General features: G+C 42.7%; 1 protein-coding gene and 1 long non-coding RNA gene across 5 annotated transcripts in view; both read left to right on the forward strand.

Annotated features, from left to right (window-relative positions):
* Positions 1-9,800, forward strand: part of LOC143481741 (NACHT, LRR and PYD domains-containing protein 3-like) — a 60,323-nt gene extending 50,523 nt beyond the window's left edge. The window contains exons 2-13 of one of the 4 annotated variants that reach the window (XM_076979865.1): positions 544-700; positions 908-989; positions 1,739-1,855; positions 2,095-2,152; positions 2,280-2,484; positions 3,228-5,004; positions 5,521-5,697; positions 6,546-6,722; positions 6,980-7,156; positions 7,604-7,780; positions 8,104-8,280; positions 8,812-9,800. In XM_076979865.1, the coding sequence (XP_076835980.1) occupies positions 937-989; positions 1,739-1,855; positions 2,095-2,152; positions 2,280-2,484; positions 3,228-5,004; positions 5,521-5,697; positions 6,546-6,722; positions 6,980-7,156; positions 7,604-7,780; positions 8,104-8,280; positions 8,812-8,818 (3,102 nt within the window). In that variant the 5' untranslated portion in view covers positions 544-700; positions 908-936 and the 3' untranslated portion in view covers positions 8,819-9,800. Of the gene's footprint in view, positions 1-543; positions 701-907; positions 990-1,738; positions 1,856-2,094; positions 2,153-2,279; positions 2,485-3,227; positions 5,005-5,520; positions 5,698-6,545; positions 6,723-6,979; positions 7,157-7,603; positions 7,781-8,103; positions 8,285-8,811 lie in introns of those variants that run through there. The other 3 variants (XM_076979867.1, XM_076979866.1, XM_076979863.1) reach the window with 3 other exon arrangements.
* A 5,890-nt stretch (positions 9,801-15,690) lies between these two features.
* LOC143481779 (uncharacterized) lies at positions 15,691-17,151 on the forward strand. The gene is made up of 3 exons (XR_013122073.1): positions 15,691-16,328; positions 16,442-16,929; positions 16,961-17,151. It is a non-coding gene; the product is annotated as an uncharacterized LOC143481779 (long non-coding RNA).
* Positions 17,152-27,246: the final 10,095 nt, after the last annotated feature.

Genomic DNA, 27,246 nt, shown 5'->3' on the forward strand with positions numbered 1-27,246 from the left:
TTACGGACCGTAGATGGTGAAATTCCTAAATTCCTTGCAATAGCTCGTTGAGAAAAGTTGTTCTTGAACTGTTCGACAATTTGCCCACGCATTTGTTCACAAAGTGGTGACCCTCGCCCCATCCTTCTATGTGAATGACTGAGCATGTCAAGGAAGCTGCTTTTATACCCAATCATGGCACCCACCTGTTCCCAATTGGCATGTTCACCTGTGGGATATTCCAAATAAGTGTTTGACGAGCATTCCTCAAATTTCTCTGTCTTCTTTGTCACTTGTGCCAGCTTTTTTGAAACATGTTGCAGGCATCAAATTCCAAATGAGCTAATAATTGCAAAAAATAACAAAGTTTACCTGTTCGAACGTTAAGTATGTGGTCTTTGCAGTGTGTTCAATTGCATATAGGTTGAAAATGATTTGCAAGTTATTGTATTCTGTTTTTATTTACGATTTACACAACGTGCCAACTTTTCTGGTTTTGGGTTTTGTATTTCAACTCCAATTTGCTGGATTACAGAATCAAAACAGCTAAAAATGTAATTTCAGACTCCACTGAACTTCACAATCAGGACTGGGACTCTGGGTAACACCAGATTATGAAGAAAGGGACATAAGGGACAAAGGGACATAAAGTACCTTGTAGTGGAGATATTCACTGAGTATTTTTATCTCAGCTGCAGTGTATTCATATGATTCGGTCCTGGTAAGCAGTTTTAACTGATTTTAACATAAACAAATTGACTTTCTAATAATTTGAAGGTTTTCCTGTAATATTATATTCAACAGTTGAATATAAAACTCTCATTTCAAAATACTGTAATTATTTAATGTAGTAAATATTGTAAGTAAATTGTACTTTACAGAATGTAATTGCATATATCCTGCATTATGTATCTATGTATGTGTGCAGGTTTACAGCTGTAATCTGTAAGACGATATATGACCTCCAAAATGAGTGTCTCTGGAGAACAGCTCACACAGAAAGGAGAGAGGTCAGTGGGACTCTGTAAAAGCGTTAAAGCACTAAAGAGAACAGACTCACAAATTTATGAAAATCGATATGAAACCGAAACCGGGGTGCACGAGCAATGAAGCATAGATTAAGATCACAGGGGTGCAAGGCATAGGGATAAGCAACTTACAGAGAACGCACAGAGAACGACCGACAAAGGGGACCAGGGAAGACGTGGGACATTTAACCGGTTACAGGGGATTTAAACAAGGCAAGGCTGTGAGCGATAACAAGAGACAGAGGCAGCAAACCGAAGAAACAAGGAGGGCCTAGGATGAACGACACAGGGCTGGGGCGGAGGGCAGAGCCAGACGTAACATCTTGAAGAGCTGCTTCCTCTTGGAGGGAATAGAATCTAGTACCTGTCTAGTTATAGTTATAAGAATCATGATCAATTTTAGCATTCTTGGATATAGAACCTTGGAATGCACTAAGATAAGCAACAAATACCATAAACAGGGGCCCTCTGCCCTGGGGAAAGCCATAATTGCTCACACGTCCCTGGTGAGTCTGATAAGAATGGTTTCCTTAATCCTGTGGCCCAGTGTGTGGGTTTTGGGGGTGACCCCAGGTCATCTAAGTAAGGTGTTGTTAGGGTCAGTCAAAGGTGAAGCTGCAAGATGGAGTGTGAATATTCTTTCTCCACTACACATCAGTGAAGGAAATACTGTTGAAGATGCATGACAGTTTCATCACATACACTAATCCAACACAATGATTGTGTTGTAGTCTGATTCAGGGTAAGAGATCAGACTCACCAGAACCCAGTTGTGTGTCCATGAAGAGTGACTGGTCAATGAAGAATCCTTTCGAATTCAGAGAGGGAGGGTGTGGTGGTGAGGAGAGGTAAGGATGACCACCTGGTTTAGGACAGTGGTCTTCACTCCCAGTTCATCCAGCACTGGGGTGAGGAACACTGATTTAGGGGATTAAATCAGTTCATCCAGCACTGGGGTGAGGAACACTGATTTAGGGGATTAAATCAGTTCATACAGCCTGCACTGTACACTATCTGTGATGATTTGTGATGGTTTGAGAATGTGCTACATGTTTGCCATTAAACATAATGTTCTGTTTGTCCACAGTGTACAAAAGAAGGAGTTTGTGCTCACCTACAGAAACCATGTGGAATCCATATTCAAGGTACACCTGTGTGTGCAAGTGTTGCCAGTAATTTGTTACGTGTTCTAAAATAAATAATAGAAACATATAACCATCTCTAACATTGTGATGTTTTACTGATTGTCTGTTGGTATTTATTCATTACCAGGAGCTGGAGCACAAAGTCATCTCTCTGTTGAAGAAGGAGCTGAAGAGGTTTAAGAAGATACTGAGTCCAGATTACCCAGCATGCTCTGGGGGAGAGGTAGAGGATGAGGAGGATCAGAGCAGTGTCAAAGAGGGGGTGTTGAAGATCACACTGCACGTCCTGAGGAACATGAACCAGACAGACCTGGCTAACACACTACAGACCAGTAAGAGCTCTGGGTCATGAACCACACAGACCTCACTAACACACTACAGACCAGTAAGAGCTCTGGGTCATGAACCAGGGAGACCTCACCAACACACTACAAACCAGTAAGAGCTCTGGGTCATGAACCAGACAGACCTCACCAACACACTACAGACCAGTAAGAGTTCTGGGTCATGAACCGAACCAGAGAGACCTCACCAACACACTACAGACCAGTAAGAGCTCTGGGTCATGAACCAGACAGACCTCACCAACACACTACAGACCAGTAAGAGCTCTGGGACATGGTGTAATGAATTTGAATCCTGGACATGAGATGGATTCATGTGCAGTTAAGAACTTTAATACACACAGATGAAAGGAATTCAAACAGATTAGAGAGAAACAAACAGGGAATGCAGGCCACAGCACAAAAACACAAAACTCAAAGGAGACAAACACAGAGCAGAATAGCCACAACTTGGTATGCAGGCTATGAGGTCACTGCAATGAGCATAAGTGATAGATGAACTACTCGTGTGATTAGACATAGGTGAAGAGGTAGCTGCTGACATCAGGAGATAGGGACCTCTAATGGCAATAAGGCGAGATACTGATACATGGCGTCATGATGCCACAAGAAAGAAATGTAATAACATTTCATCCTCTGTATTTGGGAAGTGCCTTTTTAAATATTGACTTTGATATCAAAGATAATACCTAAAGCACACTAATTCTGTTTATTCCACATTCTGTTTTTAGAGCTGGGCTCTGAATATCAGCAAAAGCTGAAACACAAACTACTGGAGAGATGTAAAAGAATAAATGAAGGAATTTCAGATCAAGGAAGCTCAACCCTTCTGAATGAGATCTACACAGAGCTCTACATCACAGAGGGACGGAGTGGAGACGTCAATAATGAACATGAGGTGAGACAGATTGAGACAGCATCCAGGAGACCAGCAATACAGGAAACACCCATCAAATGTAATGACCTCTTTAAAGACAAACCCATCAGAACAGTGCTGACTAAAGGAGTTGCTGGAATTGGGAAAACAGTCTCAGTACAGAAGTTCATTCTGGACTGGGCTGAAGGAAGAGCCAATCAGGATGTCATCTTCATATTTCCACTTCCTTTTAGGGAGCTGAATTTAATAAAGAAGAAAAAGTTCAGTCTAATGGATCTGCTTCATCACTTTTTTCCAGATACAAAACAATTAGAACTAATAGACTGTGATGCTTACAAAGTCATTTTTATCTTTGATGGTCTGGATGAGTGTCGACTTCCTCTAGATTTCCAGAACAATGAGAGTTTGTGGGATGTAACAGAGTCGACCTCAGTGGATGTGCTGCTGACAAACCTCATCAAGGGGAATTTGCTTCCCTCTGCTCTCCTCTGGATAACCTCTCGACCAGCAGCAACCAATCAGATCCCTCCAGAGTGTGTTGACCAGGTAACAGAAGTACAAGGATTTCATGACTCTCAGAAAGAGGAGTACTTCAGGAAGAGAATCAGTGATCAGATCCTGGCCAATAGAATCATCTCACACATGAAGTCATCAAGAAGCCTCTACATCATGTGCCACATTCCAGTCTTCTGTTGGATTGCAGCCACTGTTCTAGAGACAATGTTGGGTGAAGCAGAGAGTGGAGAGATCCCCAAGACTCTGACTCAGATGTTCATGCACTTCCTGATCTTTCAGATCAAACACAAGGACAGAAAGTACCATGGCAACACTGACTGTGATCCTCACCAAACTAAAAAGAGTGTTCTGGCACTGGGAAAACTGGCTTTCCAACAGCTGGAAAAGGGCAACCTGATCTTCTATGAAGAAGACCTGAGAGAGTGTCGCATTAAAATAAAAGAAGTGTCAGTGTACTCAGGAGTGTGTACCCAGATCTTCACAGAGGAGTCTGGACTGCACCTGGGGAAGGTGTTCAGCTTTGTACATCTGAGTGTTCAGGAGTTTCTGGGTGCTTTATATGCATTTATCTCCTTCATCTCCAATAGTACAAATGTGCTGGAACAACAAACCACCGCAGTCCTACATGACTTCAAAAAACCAACAATGTCTGACTTCCTTATGAACACAGTGGACAAGGCCTTACAGAGTGAGAATGGACACCTGGACCTTTTCCTCCGCTTCCTTCTGGGTCTCTCACTGGAGTCCAATCAGACTCTCTTACGAGGCCTTCTGAGACAGACAGGAAGCAGCTCTCACAGCAAAGAGGAAATGGTTGAATACATTAAGGAGAAGATCAGGGAGAATCCCTCTCCAGAGAAATCCATCAATCTGTTCCACTGTCTGAATGAACTGAATGATCATTCTCTAGTGCAGGAAGTCCAAACATACCTGAGCAGTGGAAGTTACCTTTGTCTCCGTGGAGCCAGTCTCTCTCCTGCTCAGTGGTCAGCTCTGGTGTTTGTGTTGCTGAACTCAGAAGGGGATCTGGAGGAGTTTGACCTGAGCAAATATGACCCATCAGAGGAATGTCTACTGAAACTGCTGCCAGTGGTCACAGCATCCAAAAAAGCTGAGTGAGTATTTTCATTCATAAACACATTACATCATACATGTACACCTCTCTGGTTATTTTCTCTACAAGAGGGAAAAACTCAGACTCTCTACTGAGTATCACACATGTGAACAGAGAGAACATGCATGTATGTGTGATATCTCACCAACCTGAACTTTGGATAGAAAGACTAGTTTAACTTGGGTATTAGAGATGAGTATTCCCACTACATATCAGGTATCTCCGCAAGAGATAGTGGAGCTCAGTATATATTATTTTTGTCTCTCACTCGAGGGCCCATGTCAATATTCTCTCTCTCTCACACACACACACACAGTCAAAATCCTCTCTCTCTCTCTCTCTCTCACACACACACACACACACACACACACACACACACACACACACTCTACTCTCTCTCTCTCTCACACACACACATCACTGCATGTCTGTCCCGAATATACACACAGTGTCTGTGTTTGTGTTGACGTGTGTGTTGATCTGAAAGTTTGAGGAGTTTTTCTCCTTCTCTCTGCAGTCTGTCTAACTGCAATATTACAAAGGAAGGTTGTGCTGCTCTGTGTTCAGCTCTGAGTTCAAACCCCTCATCACACCTGAGAGAACTGAATCTGGATTACAATAAACCAGGAGACTCAGGAGTGAAGCAGCTCTCTGCTCTACTGGAGGATCCACACTGTAAACTGGAGATACTACAGTGAGTTACTGACTTACTGACTCTTTACACACACACACACACTAAGACACACACACACACACACACACACACACACACACACACACTCTCTCTCTCTCAGACACACACAGTGGTTTGTCTGCTTCTCTATATCACAATGACATACACTCATTAATTTCTCCATCACCCTCAAACAGTCAACATAATTGGGTGTTTAATAGAGTGTTGCAGTTAAATTTGAGTCTGTATGGTTCGTGTATTTTTGTCTGTATGTCTGTGTAGGAGAGATACTGTGCACATGTCTGTGTGTGTGTGTGTGTGTGTGTGTGTGTGTGTGTGTGTGTGTGTGTGTGTGTGTGTGTGTGTGTGGGCCTTTGTCAAAGATGTTCAAAAGGACCAAAAGACAAGTCTAAGTCTAAGCCAAATCAGGAGTCTTTAGACTGGAGTCCGAGTCAAGTCACAAGTCATTTAGCTGAAGTCCAAGTCAAGTCTCAAGTCAATTCAAGGATATGCTTAGCCACAGGAGATGGAAAATAATGATTTTATATATTAGCTGTCCTTCGGTTATGACTTTAAACTCCCTATAGCCAAAGGCTCCACATACAGTACTCCAGCCAAAGCCATGGAAACTGCTAAATTTCCTTTGGGATCAATAAAGTATTTACCTACCTACCTACCTACCTATAGGACCCACATTTGTTTACATTTGACACTTCTCCCCGATTTCTCACTCGCGAAAAGTCTGAAATATTCTTCTAGGCGACTTATGCGCAACTTTGACTCATGTCTCCCATCTCTGGCGTGAGTATGTTGATATGTCTGTATAAGGGTTTTGTAAGTGTGAGGAGTTTTTCTCCTTTTCTCTACAGTCTGTATAACTGCAGTATTTCAGAGGAAGGCTGTGCTGCTCTGGCTTCAGCTCTGAGATCAAACCCCTCATCACACATGAGAGAACTGAAATTGAATGACAATAAACCAGGAGACTCAGGAGTGAAGCAGCTTTCTGCTCTACTAGAGAATCCACAATGTTCACTGGAGAAACTACTGTGAGTTTCTGACTTACTGACCCTTTTCACACTGAGTCAGTTTTATTTTTCGTCACATTTTCTCACATTTTTTCTTTCACATGAACATCATCGTCTTTACTTGCACACGGTCAGTGCATCTCTCACTATAACAACACATTTCATATGCAGGGGTCTATAATGAAGAGTGTTGCAATGTGTGTGACTGTGTATGTGTGTGTAGGAGTATGTGCGAGTTTAGCTATACATGTGAGGGATTTTTCTATTTCACTCTACAGTCTGTCTGACTGCAGTATTACAGAGGAAGGCTGTGCTGCTCTGTGTTCAGCTCTGAAGTCAAACCCCTCATCACACCTCAGAGAGCTGAAACTCAACCGCAATAAACCAGGAGACTCAGGAGTGAAGCAGCTCTCTGCTCTACTGGAGGATCCATACTGTAAACTGGAGATACTACAGTGAGTTACTGACTTACTGTCACTTTATATATACTGCATAGTCACACTGTCAGTGAACACAGTTGACTGACACAGATGAACATGTATACCCAGAAATGTAGAATCCTAAGGACGAATCAGGGGTGGATTGTGACCAAGAGACATTTACTCTTGGAGCACCTGACTCCAGCAGACCGACCCTATATAATCTGTTCCTCACTAACACACACACCCAAACTGAGAGTACAGATGTACAAATGTGTGTGTGTGTGTGTGTGTGTGTGTGTGTGTGTGTGTGTGTGTGTGTGTGTGTGTGTGTGTGTGTGTGTGTGTGTGTGTGTGTGTGTGTGTGTGTGATGAGGAGAGAGGTTGGGGGAACCATCTGTGCGTGTACATGTGTTTGAGAGACATTTTGGGTGCTGTGTGTTATTTTTAAGTGTAAAACAATATTCATGCTTCTCTTTGCAGTTTGTTTGACTGTGATATTTCAGAAGAAGGTTGTGCTGCTCTGGCTTCAGCATTGAGGTCAAACCCCTCATCACACCTGAGAGAACTGAATCTGGATTACAATAAACCAGGAGACTCAGGAGTGAAGCAGCTCTCTGCTCTACTGGAAGATCCAAAATGTAAACTGGAGAAACTGGAGTGAGTTACTGTCTTACTGCCTCTTTATACACATATGCACATAGTCTCACTCCCCCCCCCTCTCTCTCTCTCACACACACACACACACACACACATACACACACAGTGACATGAACATATTAATAACTTAATAATCAATATTGCTAAGATTAATTTGGGTAATCAACCATTAGCTCAGGTTACCCGAGGTCCCATCATAATATTAGATATCACTGTGGTAATCTCAATTATCCTCAGCTGTTCATTGTTAGATAATTATCTTGCCAGTTTAATGCCTTGTGTGCGTGTGTGTAAATTAAACTGTGATTTCCTTCTCTCCACAGTCTGTCTAACTGCAATATTACAGAGGAGGGCTGTGCTGCTCTGTGTTCGGCTCTGAGGTCAAACCCCTCATCACATCTGAGAGAACTGAATCTGATCTACAATAAACCAGGAGACTCAGGAGTGAAGCAGCTCTCTGCTCTACTGGAAGATCCACACTGTACACTGGAGAAACTAGAGTGAGTTACTGATTGACTTTGTGTGTGTGTGTGTGTGTGTGTATGTGTTACTTTAGGTGAGGGCTTGTGACAAAATGAAGGGGTCAAAAGTCATTTGACATGAACATCTTAATTACTTGACAATCAAATTAAATAAATTCTAGCACAGTCTCTCACAATCTGTCACATGTGCTCTCTCTCTCTCTCTCTCTCTCTCTCCCTCCCTCCCTCTTCCTCTCCCCAACACATACACACACTGTATTTGTCACTTTCTTTCACACACACATTTCTCAATGTTATTCACATGTACACACTGTCTCACATGCAAATAGCATATTTAATTTTAATTCAGTTTAATTTGTTTGGAATTTTTGCTATTTGTTCAGGTAGTGTATGATCATCTGCGTGTGAGTGAGAGTTTTATTTGTGAATACCTGAGGTTTGTAGTTTTAATCTGTAGTATGTATGTGTGTGTGTACACGTCTTTATTGTGTGTACAGTCTGATGACCGACAGTGTGTTAATGTCTGATCACTTTATCGTATTCCTACAGTATCTGACCTGACACCACACTGCTGAGTCTCACACAGAAGAGGACAACCAAAGACACACACCCACACACACACACACATGATTCTACATATGATTCTCCACAAACTTGACTTGAAATTCTGTCTTCCTTATCTCCAGGGCTCATTACTATGAATTGTTCTGTGATCATTAAATCTACACCTACATATGAATGTAAAACAAAGGTTTAATAAAGGGTTAAATATACAGTTTCATAGTTTCCCTAAATTAGCTGATATAAAGCTCAAAATGTGATATTGTTATTGGGGGACCATCTTTGATACGTTGAGTTGTTTTCATTCTGTGACTAAGAAATTGTGCTTTCAGTTGTTGTTAGGTTCAATATTGACTTCACTTCGATCAATGTACAATGACCTTTGACCCTGTTATTATTGACGTTTGTAATGACAAAGTTCTGGTTTGACAAGTTGTCTCAGATGGTACATTAAAACAAGTCAATTGGCAGTGTACAGGATGAACCCTAACCCTAACCCAATCTTTCATTAACATTTTTTTTTTTTTACACTGAATTACTATTATTCAGGAAACAACTGGGAATGTTTACTTTCATACTAATGGATTTATTGTTTTACTGTAAACAAATGTGTAAACTGTGTGCATGTTGTACACTAATTGAGTTTTCTTTAAATAATGTGTTCTTTGTTAATGTTATAAAGGCTTTGAACTTCCAGTATGTTAAGAAGGTCTGGGATGTGAGGCCATTCGATCCCACAGCTTTGAACAGCAGAATCAGTGGATCTAATACTTCAGATTACTTACTGGCAATCTCAAATACACCTATATCATAATTTCATTTAATATATTCATTGTTTAATGCATTTTATTATTTAAATATGTATTTTTATGTATTAAATGTATTTTAATGCATTGGTACATTGGTACAACTTTCCTGAGGTTATAGATTTATTTTATGTTTTATTTTTATATAAAGCACTATGAATTTCCACTGTGTATGAAATGAAACAAATAAAGATGTTGTCTTGCCTAAGCTGTAGTCTGTGGCCCACTGTGTATCTGTGTGTGTGACACCAGGGGATGGGGGGTGTTGATGTAATTTAATATTCAAGTGAATTGATTTAATATTTGTGTCCATTTATTTAATGTTTTTTAGAATTTTAAATACAATGAAGGTGTGGCATGGTGGTTAGCACGGTCACCTCACAGTGAGGCAGTCTGGGTTTGATTCTCGCTCTGTTACATGTTCTCCCTGTGCCTGTGTGGGTTTTATGCAGGTACTCCAGTTTCCTCCCATAGTCCAAACACGTGTCTTAGGTTGGTTCATCACTCTAGATTGTGTGTGTGTGTTGGCCATGTGGTGGACTAGCAACCTGCTCACACACCCTGCCTTCACCTGATGATGCTGGGATTGGCTCCAGCCCCCTGTGACACTGACTAGTGAGATTAAGTGGTAAAGGATGGAAATACAATGAAGTCATTTTCAAAAAGTACTTCCACCAGCACTGCTGCCACCAACCACTAGAGGGCAGAGGATCACTGCTTAAAACCCCCCTGATTTAGACCATAAGAATTTTCCTATGATAAAATGTTGAGGTTTGTAGTTTTGATGTGTGCGTCTCCATCCAATTGGCTTGCTGAGGATTCCTGCATGTCATATAAACCAGGGTTTTCTGGCTGGACTCCTACAGGACTTGAGTGCAGTCTTTAGACACAGCACACCAGAGCCACCAAGATAACACAACACATCAAGAGTCATCAAGAGAACACAGCACACCAGAGTAAGGGTAGATTTATCAAAATATTTCAACATTCACTGTGCCAGTTAGCTAACTATGTGAAAGTGAATTGCTTTGAATGTATAACAGCAGAATAAAGACAACAGTATAATTTTAACTAGCTAATTAACATATCACTGGTGGTGTGTAGTGGTAGGACCACTACACAGGTAAGAGAAATAAAGAGAACAATGAAACTTTATTTGTATTTTGTGGCTGTTTTTCCCAGCACAGCATCAAACATCATGACAGGAAGTGGCAGGCTTCTGAAGAACTCCAGTGAAGTTCTATAAACAGAATGGAAGCACCCACCATTATCCAGACATTGTGCTCAAGTGCCCCAGAGGAAGAGGAAGGAACTTCAAGTCCCTCAGCAATTGAGAAAGTCTGGAATGTGGCACAAAACAAAGGCAACACAGGGAGTTGCTGGGAAAACAAACATCGCTGGGAAACGCAGTGTTAATCCAGCATGTAGTCTGCTTGATGACAGCCAACGCTGGAGCCAGACTTCTCCGGTCGTAGGCAGGAAGAGTAGAGTGTCAAGGGTGCAGCAATGTCAGGGCAGGTCTCCCTGGCCTCCATACAACACTGCACTCTCCAAACCCTAAACATGACATAACCCACCAGAGGGTAGTGTCAGGGTAGGTGGAGGACAAGGCCAGTGACCTGACCTAAGAATTCCTGCTCATTATGAGGGCACACCTGTACAAGGCAGAGAGCAGACCTACGTGCTCAACTCTGCCCCACCCTTCCCAAGTGCCACAGCTCAGTCAGCCCTGTGCGCCCCTGGGGCCTCATTTATAAAGGGTGTGTACGCACAAAAAGGGGCCTGAAATGTGCATACGCATCATCTCACGTAAGATCTGTGATTTATAAAAAAATACTTGGCGTGAAAACGAGCGTATATTTAAGCAAAGTTTGAGGCATCTGTATCCCTTCAAAAGATTGCGGAGAGAGCGGGAATTAGTGACATCCATGTGGTAAGGTAGGGAATTGCAAGTAAATGCACAAGCCTTCATTCCTTCCGCTTATTAGTTCATAGTGCATAAATCAAGAGTAAGGACGGAAGATTAAGGAAAATTAAGCATCACTTGTTCAATTATGTTTTTGGTCTGCATGTATAGTTTCTGTATGTATCTTATTCTGCATTATATGTATATGTATTATCTGTTTTGTCTCACAGTTTTAAAATCTATTATTATTATTATTATTATTATTGCAACAAATTATACTGTATAATAAAGAGAGAGGAAAGATGTTAAGGGCTGGTAATAGTTGCATATAATTACGAGCATAAACAGCTGTACGTAATGGCATAAAATAGCAGCTCTATAAATAGGCAGAAAAGAGTGAAGCACTGTCTGTCATAATGGCGTTTTTGACATTACTTGAAGACCTAGCCAACCGACAAATACGGCGACAACGTGTTTTCAGAGATCAAGAAGATTTTTTTGCGAATGATGATGACTGGTTAATGAGCTGATTTAGGTTTCTAAGAGCCATTCTCATGGAACTGTGTGTTGAGTTGGGGACAGATTTACAGAGACCCACGTTACGGAATCGGGCTGTACATGTCCACTTACAGGTGCTAACAACCCTTGGATTCCTGGCGACAGGTAGTTTTCAGAGAGAATTAGCGGACAGGTCAGGAATCTCTCAACCATCTTTAAGCTTCATAATGCCAGCTGTATTAGTTGGCATAATCAGATTGACATGTCGGTAACCTACATCAGATTTCCTTACACTGCAAATGAATAGGCTCAAATCAAAGCGCAATTTGCAGCAGTGGCCGGTTTCCCCAATGTAATCGGAGCAATTGACTGCACTCATGTTGCTATAAGAGCGCCGAGCCAGAATGAAGCTGCTTTCATCAACCGAAAGCAGTTTCATTCTATAAACGTACAGGTTATTTGTGATGCGACCATGGTTTTAACCAATGTGGTTGCTCGATGACCTGGAACAACACATCCTTCCTTGCCTCTACCTCCGAAACAAGGGCCTCTACTTCATATTCTTCGAAATTCCGCTTCTTTGGCTTGCGTTCCTCCATTATCCCACTCAGAATGAATGGGGAATCCCACATTTAAATATTCATTGTGTGATGAATATTTAAGGGTAAATGTGGGCGGTGCGGAGGCGGAACGCGAGGCTGGGTCACCTGCGCACACTTACAAGCTGGTTGTGATTTATAAAGAGGAAACAGCGTTCAAGTGTGCGTACACGCTTTTTTAAATCTGAATTTTTTTGTGCGTGCGCACACTTTCACTCCAGAAGCTATGCAGAGTTTTATAAATGAGGCTCCTGGTCTTCCAGTCTGAGGGAAAGCCCCAAAGGCAGGACAAGTGCCAGACTACAGCCAAAGGAACATGGAGCATATGGTTTGTCATTCTGGATGGGCCCTGTTCCTGTTCAGTCTTCAGCGTTCAAGGCATGTAGGGAGAGGGCCCACTCAGCTTTAGGGTCTCCAAGCCCCCAAGGGAGCCTAGACCACTGGAATCTCTGCTCTGCTGTTATACAAAGCAGGGAAACACCTTCTGTCTGAAAAGAGATGGGCTGTGCATGGTCCAGAGCCCAAAAGTTCATATCTGTCTGTTGTTGGCTGGATGGGAACTGTGTACCTGTCCAGGTGGGATGACAGACAGGTAAGCACAGAGGACCTCACATCAGTGGGTTTGATAAAATAATTTACTATGATAAATTATTTATTTGAGCATTCCATCAGCTAAACTAGAAAATATGTTAAATGATGGCACCTCCTAGGAAATTTGAGAGTGAAATCTGCAGTGAAAACTGCAATAAGAGAGATTAATTGACTACAAATTGATGATGGGTGTAACGTATTGACCAGGCAGAGAGGGATCCAAATGCGGAAGAACACCGCTTTTATTGAAATGAGACGCTGGTACAAACACAGGCAGGTGTATCACAAGCACTATGACTAATAACAACTGCGTTGTCTTGGCGTGGTCAGGACAGTCCAGGGTCATACCGGGGGAGCCGAAGTCGGGAGGTACAGAGGGACTAGGCAGGAGACGAGGTCGGGGACATAAGCGAGGGTCGGAACACAGGAAAGCAGACAGGTAATAGAAAGGCTTGGTACGCGGCATGAGTCGGCAATACTTCGCGACTAGGAAGTGGAATGTGGGCGTTTAAGTAGAGATACAGGGGGTGTGGTGATGAGCGTCAGGTGAGGCTGGTTAGGTGGAGATCAGGTGGCATTCCTTACAATGGGGTCTGGATAGGATGCGGCACTAACAGATAATGTGATGTGTGTCATGCCTGACCCCCGCCTGTTTTATCATGTCTACGGCTGAATCCGAAATGCCGTACTTAAGTAGTATAGGCACTAGATTTCTATGTAGTACGTTCTCCTCAACCGTTAAAGTAGTGTTTTCTTTCAGTAGGCAACTGGGCGCATTTCATAACCTCGGACACACTACCTGTTATCTCGTACTGCTTTGGTGTACTGAATAGGAGGGAAGTACGGCATTTCGGTTTCAGCCTATGTCTGTCTGTCCTTATGTGTTTCGTAGCCACACCCCCAACCATTACCATCCCAGCTGTTCTGAGTTAGTTCGTGTTCGTGAGTTGTTAGTGTTGTAGCAATATTGATTAATTATGGGGGACACCACCTTGAAATTTAAAGGTAATATGTATTATTATAACTGGAATAGATAAAATAATGATACATCAGTCTCATTACCAAAGGTGAATTTCAATCTTCGCAGTGACCCAATACCACTGGTTCAAATATATTTGCCATAGTAATTGGTTTGATGAATAAATGCAAATTTTATTGATTAATAGATATCAACAAGTTAACGTTGTAATACTTATGACGCATAAGGTCGAATCGGCATGATGAATGAAGGCGCCTGACTCGGGGCTAGAGTCTTCCAGGCTCGGATGGCTGTCCACTGGTGCCAGCAGGAATACTTGGATTTTTGAGGTCCAAAATAAACCCACGCGTTCCAAAGTTAAGTGAGAATTACGTGAGTTTAAACGACACCATTAATGATCATTAATGACAATCATTAAAGATCAGTTTTAAGTAGAGTACTGATGTCACCATGTCAATCACCTGTGTCTTATTATCCCTGCACTATTATTATGAGCCCACAGGTCCTGCCTGTCAGCGCTGCGTATTAGAGAAAGAGAGAGGTAGAGGTAGAGACTGTGTTCATGCTGCCGGAGTGCATGACTCATCTCATTCATCTTCTCCTCCTAGTGGGTTCATGTTATCTTGTGTGTTTGTTTTGCACTTTTGAACTTCGAGAGTGTTGAGATGAACAATAAAGACACACCACAGTCTTTTATAATGCATTGAGAATAACTTGGCTGAGGCACCCACATCCTGTCCTAATGGTGATGTACGCATGTGTATTAACACATGATTGGACCACTGTGATAAGAGAAATAAACAGAACACTGGGGCTTTATGAGGGAAAACAAGATATGTACAACTTATAAGTTATAGAGCAAAAAACTACTGACACAGAGTAGCCATACTTAATATGTGATGTCAATGTCAGCGAATGACATCAATGAAATTCCAGACATAGTGCACAAACATTGAAAAGTACAAAAGATAATATCTAACTGTTCTAATCCACATTTATTCATAGGTTTTGTCATATATTAGATAGACTGGATAATTGTCATACCAGGCTCCTCCCCCACTTGTCATTCCTACGTCTGTTTCCTTGCAGTTCCACCTTTGTTTTCGTTTCTATGGTTTCTGTTCTCTTCCCTTATTGGTTTCAGCTGTCACTTGTTTCCTTGTTTTCCCAGTATCCTGTTTAGGTCAATGTATGATTCAAGGTTTTGCAACAGTTTCTATGTTATGTTTCATGAGTGTGTTTGAATTTTCTTCTTGGTTATGCTTTGTCTTTCCCTGGTATGGTCAGTTTTCTGTTTGTTGGTTTACTTAGTCCTCAATTGGAATACTTACCACTGGTTTGGTCTTCATAATATGTTTGTCAGGTAATGTTATGGTATTGTTGGGTTGTTTTGTTAACCAACTCTGTGTTTATAATATGCTCTACACCAGGAGTGGCCAACCTGCGGCTTTTTGCCTGGTTTCATGCGGCTCCCCAGCTGGTCCGCACTCTCACCTGCACTAACGGTGTGTGTCGTGGCGTGGTTACCTCTGTGACTACCCGATCCGTACACCCTGCCCGATCCGTACCGAGCATGCGCGAGAAAATGTGCGCATGCGCGTTGCGATTGGCCCAGGCACGTATCGGGCAGATATTTTGCGCATGCGTTAACACTTTACGACACTACTAGATGCGAAGTAGTGAACAGAGTGTGATCGTACGAGAAGCGTTGTAATAAAATGTGGCATGGTCGTAAGTGTACCTTCAGTGCAATATCATCACGCCCACTGTAGGTGAGGCTTGGCGCCAAAGGGGGGCAATAAAAGGGAGCACACAGTGGTTTATTCACTTCCTGTCTGGGTACACGAAGGCCTTGCACGTTGTCTGGTTTGTGAACGCCATGCCTGGAAGAACTGAGACTGTATTGGTGGCCATCCAATTGAGAAGCAGAGAGTTATATACAGCGGATTCAACCGGTAGGTCGCTGGATTGTCTTACGGAGACGTGCTGGTGAGTGGCTATTGGGAAGCATGGTTGATTAGCTTCTGTGCTAACTGGCTGCACCTTTGCTCGCATAGATTGCGAAGCGTTGACGTCAACAGTGACCTAACAGGTGTGGATTTGAGCTTTGCCTGCGTATCTACTGGGTATGTACCTTTTAAGCACTATGTGTTTTGACCATTTATTCGTGGATGGCTACCATGCATGTGTTCGTGGGTTTCGTAGCGTGTGCTTAAATGCTGTTGTGTTCGTGTTACAGCTACGGAGCCAGTAAGCCTCTAAGGGCAGAGTGAACAATTTCATCTTGAACGGAGTGGAGCTGCAGTTGGGGTGCTTGCAGGCCACTGTTTTTCCCTACCCAATATTTTTAATTATTTGCTGCATTTTAAGAGATTGAGGTTCACGACAAGGTGCTAATGTATGCAGCGCTACGAGTATGTCTGCTGCCAAACCAGCTATTTTATAGTCGTTTTTGGGAGTAAGCCTGTGCTAATGTATGCAGCGCTATGAGTATATCTGCTGCCAAACCAGCTATTTTATAGTCTTTTGGGGGTTAAGCTTGTGCTAACTTGTGTAGCGCTACGAGTATATCTGCTGCCATACCGGCTACTGTATAGTCTTTTGGGGGTTAAGCTTGTAGCATAACAATAACAGTTGTGATAGTCCTGCACAGATCTCTTATGTCCAGTATCTGGTTATTTTTATTTGTTTGTTTGTGGTCAAGGCGTGGGCCACTCCAGTGTCCAGGTTGTGCCCTTTGTGGGGGTGTTGTGTCCAGGTTGTGCCCTTTGTGGGGGTGTTGTGTCCAGGTTGTGCCCTATGTGGGGTGTTTGCTGTGGCAGTGTGGCTTTCTTGGTGAGCACAGTTGGTGCAGCCGCTTAATGTGGTTACACAGATTTGGTGTAGTAGAATTAGCGTTTGTGGTCATTTGGGAATAAACACTGTGGGTGGTACATAGCCTTGGCCACGGGGTTTTTAGTCTGTGCAGTACTACTTAGTCTTTGTAATAGTTTAACTAGCTTATCCCCCAATAGAGTGTCTATTTTTATAACAAAGTTTGTATATTTTTATATTTGAAATAAAAGATATTGTGATCCAATTAGATACCTGTTGTGTTATTGGCTGGTTCTTTTCACTTATTTGCTTAAGTGGCCTAGCACGGGGTCCCCTTCCCCATCTTATAGGGGTGGCGTAGTCAAAGGTTATCTGCATTGTGGGAGTGCATAAGTGGGTGCGTCAGTATTGAGTATACTCCGAGTCCATTAAAGTTAAACAGCACACCATTACAAAAAAATGAAGGATTTCAGATTTTATGGCGAGTTAACACTAGAAGTCCCTGAAATTTCCACCACCCCCCTGAAGTCCCTAAAGAGGGTCCAAAGAACCTTAGTCCAAACTGACACCTCTGGTGGCTCCAATTAACATCCATTCATTTGCAAAAGTGTCCACTGCCTGAGGAATCAGCAGGGGGGAGAAGAGCTGAACTTGCCTCCAGTGTTATGTAAATGAGGCGTGTGTCAGGTATGGGTGGTTGCTGCTGAAAGCTTGCACCTCCTTGGCTGCCATATGAGACTGTGTAAGATCTCTTGCAAGAAGTCTCCTCATCTACAGAACCATATGTTTGAGATTTGATTTGTGAAAGGTTGAAATAATGTGAAATTGACACAAACATAATATTTGAATTATAATGGCATATAAGTGGCATATTGATTAGTGAAAATGGCTCTGATATTTTTTACCTCATTTTAAGTAGTTTTGTCTTTTGAAAAACTGCTAATAGGTAAAAATGTTTTTACATAAATGTATACAAAAAACCCTCAGCTACTTGAAATAGAATAATATTATTGAGCAATTTTAACTTATCAAGATCAAGATTTTGCAGTGTGTCTCTTCCAAATACAGCCATAACCAGCAAACAAAAATAGGAAATTTAGGAAATCTTACCAAAAGAGATTTCACTACTACAGATTTTCACTACTCTCTGAAAACTAACAATGTGTTGTGTGTGACGTTTGTGACCCTAGGCTTGAAAATTGCTTCATATGGGCTTTTCAAACTTTTTTTTGGCCCACCTCCACCCTTTCACCTTTGAAGGACAACTTTGTTTTCATGTAAGGATCAAAAGAAAACAATTCTGTATAATACAGTACAATAGTGATAAAAACAATTGGGGTGAACCATACAGGACAGGAGAGAAAAGAGGGGGAGAGAAAGTAAAAAGGGAAAAGACAGAAGAGCAGAAAAAACAGCTCAAATGATTCACCAACTGCTGCTACTAAATGAAGAGCAGAAAGTAAGACATACAGCACAAATGACTGATGTATGTATGTGTGAGTGTGTGTGTTTATGTAAGTGCAATATAGGATAAATGTACGGAATGTACTTATTAGCAAGGCCCCAGAGGCCAGAGGCAGGCAGAGAAAGACCAGGGAACCCCACCCGCCCACGGCCCCTCCAGGATCATGTCCAGAGCCTGCTGTGTACTGGAAACCTTTGCTATCCTTGCTTCTCAGTCAACAGAGTAAGTGAAATGTGTGGTGACATGAATTTTCATCCACATGTAGGTGGCTACAGTCATCTTTCTCTTTATTATAAAACTGACAGACATTATTTGAACTATAATTCCAAAACATATCAAGTCTGCCTCCTTTGTACTAATTTTGGATTTTTTTCTCACTGCAAAAGGTGACATGATTATTGGTCAAAATAGCTAAAGTTCAGATTTCTCTGAAAGGGTCTTTTCTTCTCCGTCTGAGTCAATGGATCAACATAGCTCACACTATCACCCATCCCCCCGTCTACCTAGAAGTGGCTGCATGACAAAGGATGGCCTCATGGCCTCATGATCCAAAATACCTCAGCACTGGCTTTTGGCAGGCTCAGGTAGAAATGTAGTAATGTTAGTAATGTTTTTCTTCTAAAAAAGATAAGTGGGTTCAAAATAACAATTTTTGAAAAAAATTACCAAATTAATTGTGTTGATCCACCTCAAAAAAGGTCATGCAAAAGTCTGTAAGCTGGTCCTGAGTGTGTCTGCCCATCCCCCAGCTGCATTGTTGTGCAGGGGACATGCATAAGGTGAGAGAGGCAGTCAGAGGGCCTGGCTGTGAGCAGAAGCTACAGAGGACATGATGTAAGTTTAGAAATATATACAATAAAGTTGAAATGTTCTCAACAGAGCACTCACATACAATTATCCACTCAGTCTGCCACTCCCTCATTTGGGGAGAAAGCTACACTATTGTGGCTATTCCCCACTTTAGACAATTTAGACAATTTTTAATCATGGAGGGGTCTGAAATTTTCGTCTTAGGTGCATGTCCTCACTGTATTGGAATATTTTATTGTCTGAGTGAAAGAGAAACAAAATGGGGTCACTAAAGTGGGAATAGCCACAATACTGTAGCTTTCTCCGCAAATGAGGGACTGGCAGACTGGGTAGATAGTTGTATGTGAATGCTCTGATGAGAACACTCATGAACAATTGTGCAAATGTGAGATGTGTCGACTGCTACAGATACACGTGTGGCAAATGTACCAGGGAGATACACTGGCAGTGCCAGGCATGTTCTGACAAACTGCTTAGTGACTGCTGAAGTGCTAGTCACACAAGAAGGACATGCCACTCACATACACGCACACAAGCGCACACACACACACACACACACACACACACACACACACACACACACACACACACACACACACACACAGCCCTGCACTGCAGCCTATTGTAAATATGTGTGGAATTGTTTTATTCCTTGTATTTTTTGTATAATTTTATGGCAATAATAAAAAGCATGGAACATAAAAAAGCATGGAAACATAACAGTTGTTCTTTTGTATGTTTCTCATGCTGAAATTTCAGTCCTCCTGACTTAGACACAAATGCTTCTGGTCATTACTCACATGTACCTGGCTATAAAATTTCTAATTTTCTATTTAAAATATAAAAAAAAAATTATTGTTTGTGCTTTGTTGCTCAGATAAAACTAAACTAAATACAATATATATAACCTTTATATTATAAAATACAATAAACTGAATAGAACTAACTAGAAACTAAATGGCTAAACTCAATGAAAAACAACAATTAGTTGTGAGCTGAAGCATGCCCCCTCCTGTGGTGCGCCAGTAATGGCCTTATTTACAGAACAAAAGTGCCTGCTTACAGCTGATAATAGGGTGTTAGCTAAAATCCTTCAGTTCTCTCGACCCTTCTCTGGGTTCCGATGGTAGAAGTGTTGAAAGACCCTTCTCTGGGACTTCTAGTGTTAAAGGAGTAGATCTCCCACGGTTTATTCAAACCGACTTGTGACAAAAATATGCGATGCGAAATTCGTCGTGTATCTGAAAACTTTATAGTTGAAGGTAAGTTGAATTCAAACCATGTTCCTAAGGTAACAGTCGGTCCTGTCGTGGAGTATAAAGTTCTTATAAATATGTTTATAAATAACAATGGTGGAACGTTTTCTTTTTATGTTAATGTAACCCTATAATGTGAATTGACTTATTCCAGTCTCTTTTCTGAGGTGTGGGAAGGAAAAATAGTCGGGTTACAAATAAAGGAATTTCTCTTTATTTCCAGCCGAACAGCTCAGTACTGGGAAAAACTCGTGGCGCAACTACGCACACACTCTCATGCGAGCACAATGTCAGCCCCTCAGGTGTCCCTTAATTAGTCCCCCCACTGGGAAGTCAGCCCATCGGAACTAAAATGAACCAAACTGCAGTACAGTGCTACGGAACTTGTATAATATAACGTATAACATATTGCATCACCACATTTTACCCATACATTTTAACTATTAATTTTAACCATGAAATTAACTCTGAATAATAAACATATATATCCATCCCCCTCACATTAAGATAACCGAATGTTTTACATCGGACCAAACAAAAATTATATGCGTTTGGTTATGTTGACTGAAGAGGAAAAGAGGTCTGCTCTGATCGAGTGTCATAATAACCCTGGCACCGGTAACCATCATGGTGTACGAGGCACTAGAGACAGGGTTATTGCCGGTTACTTTTGGCCTACCTTTTGTTTGGTCCGATGTAAAACATTCGGTTATCTAAACATAAAAAGAAAACGTTCCACCATAGTTATTAACTTTATATTCCACGACAGGACCGACTGTTCTCAGGAACATGGTTTGAATTTAACTTACCTTTAACTATAAAGTTTTCAGATACACGACGAATTTCGCGTCGCATATTTTTGTCACAAGTCGGTTTGAATAAACCGTGGGAGATCTACTCCTTTAACTCGCCATAAAATCTGAAATCCTTCATTATTTTATTACACTTCTTGCACCCCAAACGAATGTTCTCCCCAATGTAACCAATGTATAAATCTATCTCTCATATAAATACATATTATAATATATGTGTATGTATATATCCGCAGTTACAATTATAATAAATATAATTTATTATTATTTTATTACTATTATTATTTAATTATTATTACTACTATTATTATTTTTAACTGTTTACAAAGGTGTCGTAAAATGTAACTGTAGTGTCGTAAAGTGTTAACGCATGCGCAAAATATCTGCCCGATACGTGCCTGGGCCAATCGCAACGCGCATGCGCACATTTTCTCGCGCATGCTCGGTACGGATCGGGCAGGGTGTACGGATCGGGTACTCACAACCTCATCAGCTCTGAGGGCGACACACTGCTACATGTTCGTGGTGCGCGGTTTGTTTACAAGCCTAGCGAGCCGCTAATACTTTAAAAACCGGCATAGTTGAAAACACACATTTGACTGTCTTGACACGCTCACACAAGTTACTAATTCGCCAACTACTGGCGATCGATCGATCGTGATATAATACTTATTATTATATCCCCCCGTCAACAATTTACGCTCTCCACCAACCCTGTGATAATGTGATAATGTCCACTTTCTTTTGCATGTGTCCGCCTTCTAAGCTCCTAGAGAGCACAGTGTTACAATAATTAGCAGAGTTGTGAAGCAGTTCTGCAGGTTGGGTTAGAGTAAACTAACCATAGTTCTACAAAAATATGAAAAGAATGAACACCTGGTGTGTACACCTCTAATACAATATAGAATAGAATAGAATAGAATATACACCTGTAATATACAAAAAAAAGAAGGCAGACTACAGTATCATTTTTAAAGAATAATGGGTCCAAAATGTACATTAAAACATGTACACTAAAACATTAAGACAAGTTAGTCATGTCTTTCAAACGATGCTCAAAATTCCATAATCTGCCTGTCTGCCTCGTTACATACTGTCATGTCACACGACCTCAGGGGCTCCAACACCCAGAATCCCCAGCGACGTCTGCCCAGATCCTCCTCTCCTCACTATTAATGTGCACCTGCCAGTAATTAAACTCTCCCTATATTAGTGAGACAGATCTCTAGCTCAATGCGAAGTATTGCCTACATGTATTTGGTCAGCATACCGAGCGTTATTCCTGCAGTGATATTCATGGTACGACCTGGTTTCTGTATGTTTACTCGTTTGGATGAACCCATTTGTACCTCTGCTACCGCTGACTGATACTCCTGGTGTGCTGATTTCGATTGTTCTCGACCTCGATTTTAGATTCCACCTGTGTACTTCTGCTGCAAACAAACGGCGTATCACCGTTAAAACAACATCCTGCCTGAACATTAAACTTTGCTCAGTTAATGTCTACGAGCATTTGTGTACACAATATGAAACACACGTTTTGCATTACAATGTTAACAAATACATACTTTTTCTTGATATGAAACCTACTGGAAATCCACTCTCAGCTGTTTTAGGAAGTGTTGTGAACACCACTCCACCTCTTTCAAAAGCTTACCTGTAGTAATTAAACCAGATTAAACCAGTTTGATATGAAATCAACCTTCTTGGCAACTCTGTTTTGTGAAGAGGAACATAAATCACCTTATGAGAGAAAAGCAGTAATATAGTAATAGTATCTGAAACTATTATGTCAGAAAGTATCTGAAATTTTCTGACCTTCTATATATATTATTGAATGTGGAGGGAAAGATTTTCTTCTCAGTAGTGGCGAAGAGAGTGACCAGCTATCTCCTAGAAAACAACTACATTGACACCAGCTGCCAAAAGGCCAGCATTCCAGGATTCCCAGGCTGTGTGGAGCATTCAACCATAATTTGGAAACAGATTCAGTCAGCCAAGCGTGAGAAGTCAGAGCTGCATGTTGTCTGGCTGGATCTGGAAAATGCGTATGGTTCGGTCCCCCATCAGCTCATCACTTTTGCCTTGGAGTTTTTCTACATCCCAATCTGCATCCAGAAACTGGTATCCAACTATTTTAAGAGCTTAGAAGTTTGCTACGCCACACAGGCTAATACCACCAGCTGGCAACAGCTTGAAAAAGGCATCGCAATGGGTTGTGCAATCTCTCCCATCATCTTTACGATCGCCTTCGAGGTGATTCTGATTGGCAGTAGGACAATGGGGCGAGGAATAAGGTTTAGGTGGCGGCATGATCTGGTTCTTCGGAAGCTGGCAGAAGTCCTTGACTTGCGGCGAATAGAAGTAGCCAAAGACCCGCCTTCCAAGAACCGGATGTTTATCAGCTTTGTTGGACAAGGGGCCGGAGCTCAGAGGAGCAACCAGAGAGAAAGAGCCTTGGTAACACCTGGATACGACTGGAATTTAAGAGTGGATCTTGATCGTCAGCTCAGGTTCCCTCCAGAGATTACCGCCACCTCTCTGAGGCCAGACGTCATCCTGTGGTCCTCCGCAGTTAAAATAGCAGGTAGACCTTACCTGTGCTTTCAACTCTATATATATATATACTGGATATATGAAGAGTTTGGTTCCAAAACGCGATAAATGCTGTTTAAAAAAAAATGAGTTAGAGCCAGAATCAGAATGGTATGTGACCACTCTTGAAAAGCCAATATTCAATTCTTATCAAAACGCCACATCCGCCGTGTAATACTGCCCTACTTTCTCTCTTTCCTTCCAAAATGCAATAAACGCCAATCCTGATTTCCCACAGTACACCACATCTCCACTCATCCAGTCACAGTGCACCACCAGATATGTAAACATTATAGCACGCGACCTGTTGAGCCGCCCGGCATTTTTGTAGTATACTTTAAAATATATATCGTTTTTCAATCTCAAAGTCTGCGAAAATGAACGGTTTTGATGGTATAGAGCAGTGTTTTTCAAACTTTTTTTCAGGCGACCCACATTTTGTCTATGATTTTTCACGCGACCCAGACAAGTTCCTGACGGGGGTTGGCATTGAGCGTAAGTTGTTGACGGGGTGGGGGTGTGTGGCGAGTTTAAGTATTATATTGCAATCGATCACCATGTATTAACTCCTCCGCCGTTCGCGCTGTCGCGCGCTACGGTCACTCGCGAAAGTATAATTCATTAATATAATAATTTATTAAATATATTAACATTTATTTTTTAGCGACCCTTTTTTTTGGCTCGCGACCCATCCAAGGGTCGCGACCCATAGTTTGAAAAACCCTGGTATAGAGGAGCCTGTTCGTATAGCAGTTATACTATTTATGTTAATAGTTATACTATTTTACTGTTCATGTCTCAAGGCGAATTTAGCTAGGGGGCCCATCAACATTAATATGCGTGAAATAAGTTAGGCCAGTAGGTAATGGCTAGTGCATGGAATGCTATTTGAAATGTATTATATACATACTGTTACGTCCAGCTCCGCCCTCCTCCCTGGTCCCGCCTAGTTTCTCGGGTTCTGTGCTTTCCCTTGTGTCTGTTCTGCCCCCGTCGTTAGTGCTCACACCTGAATCACATTTCACTCCCCTGTTCAGAGTATATCTTCCCCTCTGTTTCAGTCTTCCGTGTCGGTCATTGTTTGTAAGTGCATCCCTCTATGTTTTCCTTGCCCTCGCTCTGCTTCGCCTACCCTTATGTGTTTTTCTGTGTCCGTTAAGCGTCCTTGTGATACTCTGTGTCTGTTATCAGCTTCTTGTTCGGTCTGCTGGTATTCTGTGGTTTTCCCCTCTGTGTCGTTGTATAGTTTTCATTCGGTTGTGTCTTCCATGTTGTTACTGTCTGCAGCCCTACACTTTGTTTATGTTTGTAGCTGTTCCTGTACGAGTAACCCTGAGCCTTATGTTTGTTTAGTCCTCCGTGATTTCTAGTTCTGTCTTAAAGTTGTGTGTGTGTATTTTGGATTCAGTCAAGAGTAGTTCTGTCGTTCTGTGGTTCAGTTTTGCTGTTGTAACGTTTCAGCCAGGAAGACACGGATCCAAATGCGGATTACTGATGTTTTTATTTCTTGAGTGAATACAGAGTACTCGCACAGGTGAATAACTCCGTGTGGTGTGTGCAGTGTGTGAGTGCGGTTGTCGTGGTCAGGACGGTCCGAGTTCACGCCGGGTAGACAGATGGCTGGAGGTACAAAGGGGCTAGGCTGGAGACGAGGTCTGGAACGAGAGCAGAGGTCAAAACACAGGAGAGCAATCAGGAGATAACGCTTGGTAGATGGCATGCCAACAATACTTCGCAACCCGGAAGATAGAGGAGGAAGCTTAAATAGCGTGAAAGGGGAGGGGCGATGAGCGGCAGGTGAAACGCATCTCACGGCGATCATGTGCCGTTCCTGACAGTACCCCCCCCTCCGACGAGCGGCTCCAGCCGCAACAGACCGGTTAGAAGGGGGCCGGCCACGACGCCTGGGAGCAGGGAAGTGAGGATGAGCAGCGTGGAATTCGGCGAGAAGAGGGGGGTCCAACACATCCCGCGCGGGGATCCATGCACGTTCCTCGGGACCGTAGCCCTCCCACTCGATCAGATACTGAAGCCCACCCCGATGCCGACGGGACTCCAGAATGGCGTGGATAAGGTAAGCGGGGCGCCCGTCGAGCTCCAGTGGTTCAGGTGGCTTGGCAAGAGACGGCGCCGCAGACATAGGACTGTAGAACACCGGTTTAAGCAGAGAAACGTGGAACACCGGACGGACGCGATACTGAGGGGGCAGTTGAAGTTCATACGAGATGGCGTTGACTCGCCGCAGGACCTTGAATGAACCGACGTATTTAGGGCTGAGTTTCTTGCATCGTTGCCGCAGGTTCAAGTCTCGCGTGGACAGCCACACCCTCTGCCCCGGGTGGTAGACCAGTGTAGGCAACCGGCGACGGTCTGCGTGGAGTCTCCGGGTGTGAAGAGCGCGTCGCAGGTGCACGTGGGCCCGTGCGCGCACTGTTCTCGAACCAGTTGTCCAGCGCCGGAATGTTTGACGGACTTTCGTCCCAGGGGAAGAAGGCCGGTTGATGCCCGTACACACATTGAAAGGGGGTCATTTTGGTGGAGGAATGCATTAGCGAGTTCTGGGCATATTCCGCCCAAGGTAGGTATTTACTCCAGCTCGCCTGGGAAACGCAATATTGCCTCAAAAACCTCCCTATCTCCTGGTTTACCCGTTCTACCTCCCCGTTAGCCTGAGGATGGTAGCCGGAGGTGAGACTAACCGTGACCCCGAACAGTTTGCAGAATTGTTTCCACAATTGTGACGTGAATTGGACACCCCTATCAGAAACAATATCCTCGGGCAACCCGAAGACTCGGAAAACGAAAGTGAAAACGGCCAGGGCGGTCTCCATGGCAGTGGGTAACTTGGGAAAAGGGATTAAGCGACACATCTTGGAGAACCTATCGACTACAACTAGAATGACAGTGTTGCCTTCGGACTTCGGTAAATCTGTGATGAAATCCATCGCGATATGTGACCAGGGTCGGCAAGGAATAGCGAGTGGAAGCAACTTTCCTACAGGGAGAGTTCGGGGAGTGCGACTCGTCGCGCAGATGCTGCAAGCTAATATATAATCGCGAACGTCGTCTTTCAAAGATGCCCACCAATAGAGCCGTGATATGAGATGTATGGTGCGTGTAATCCCCGGGTGACCTGTACCCGCCGTATCGTGAGCTAGTTGTAAGAGTCGTCCTCTCATAGACACGGGGACGTACTGTTTTCCTGCCGGGCAATCATCTGGACGGGGATCTGTGCGTAGTGCTTCCTCCATCTCGCTTTGCAAATTCCACCGAACGGCAGCTACGAAACAGG

Source organism: Brachyhypopomus gauderio, chromosome 18, assembly GCF_052324685.1.
Source record: "Brachyhypopomus gauderio isolate BG-103 chromosome 18, BGAUD_0.2, whole genome shotgun sequence".
NCBI lineage: Eukaryota > Metazoa > Chordata > Actinopteri > Gymnotiformes > Hypopomidae > Brachyhypopomus > Brachyhypopomus gauderio.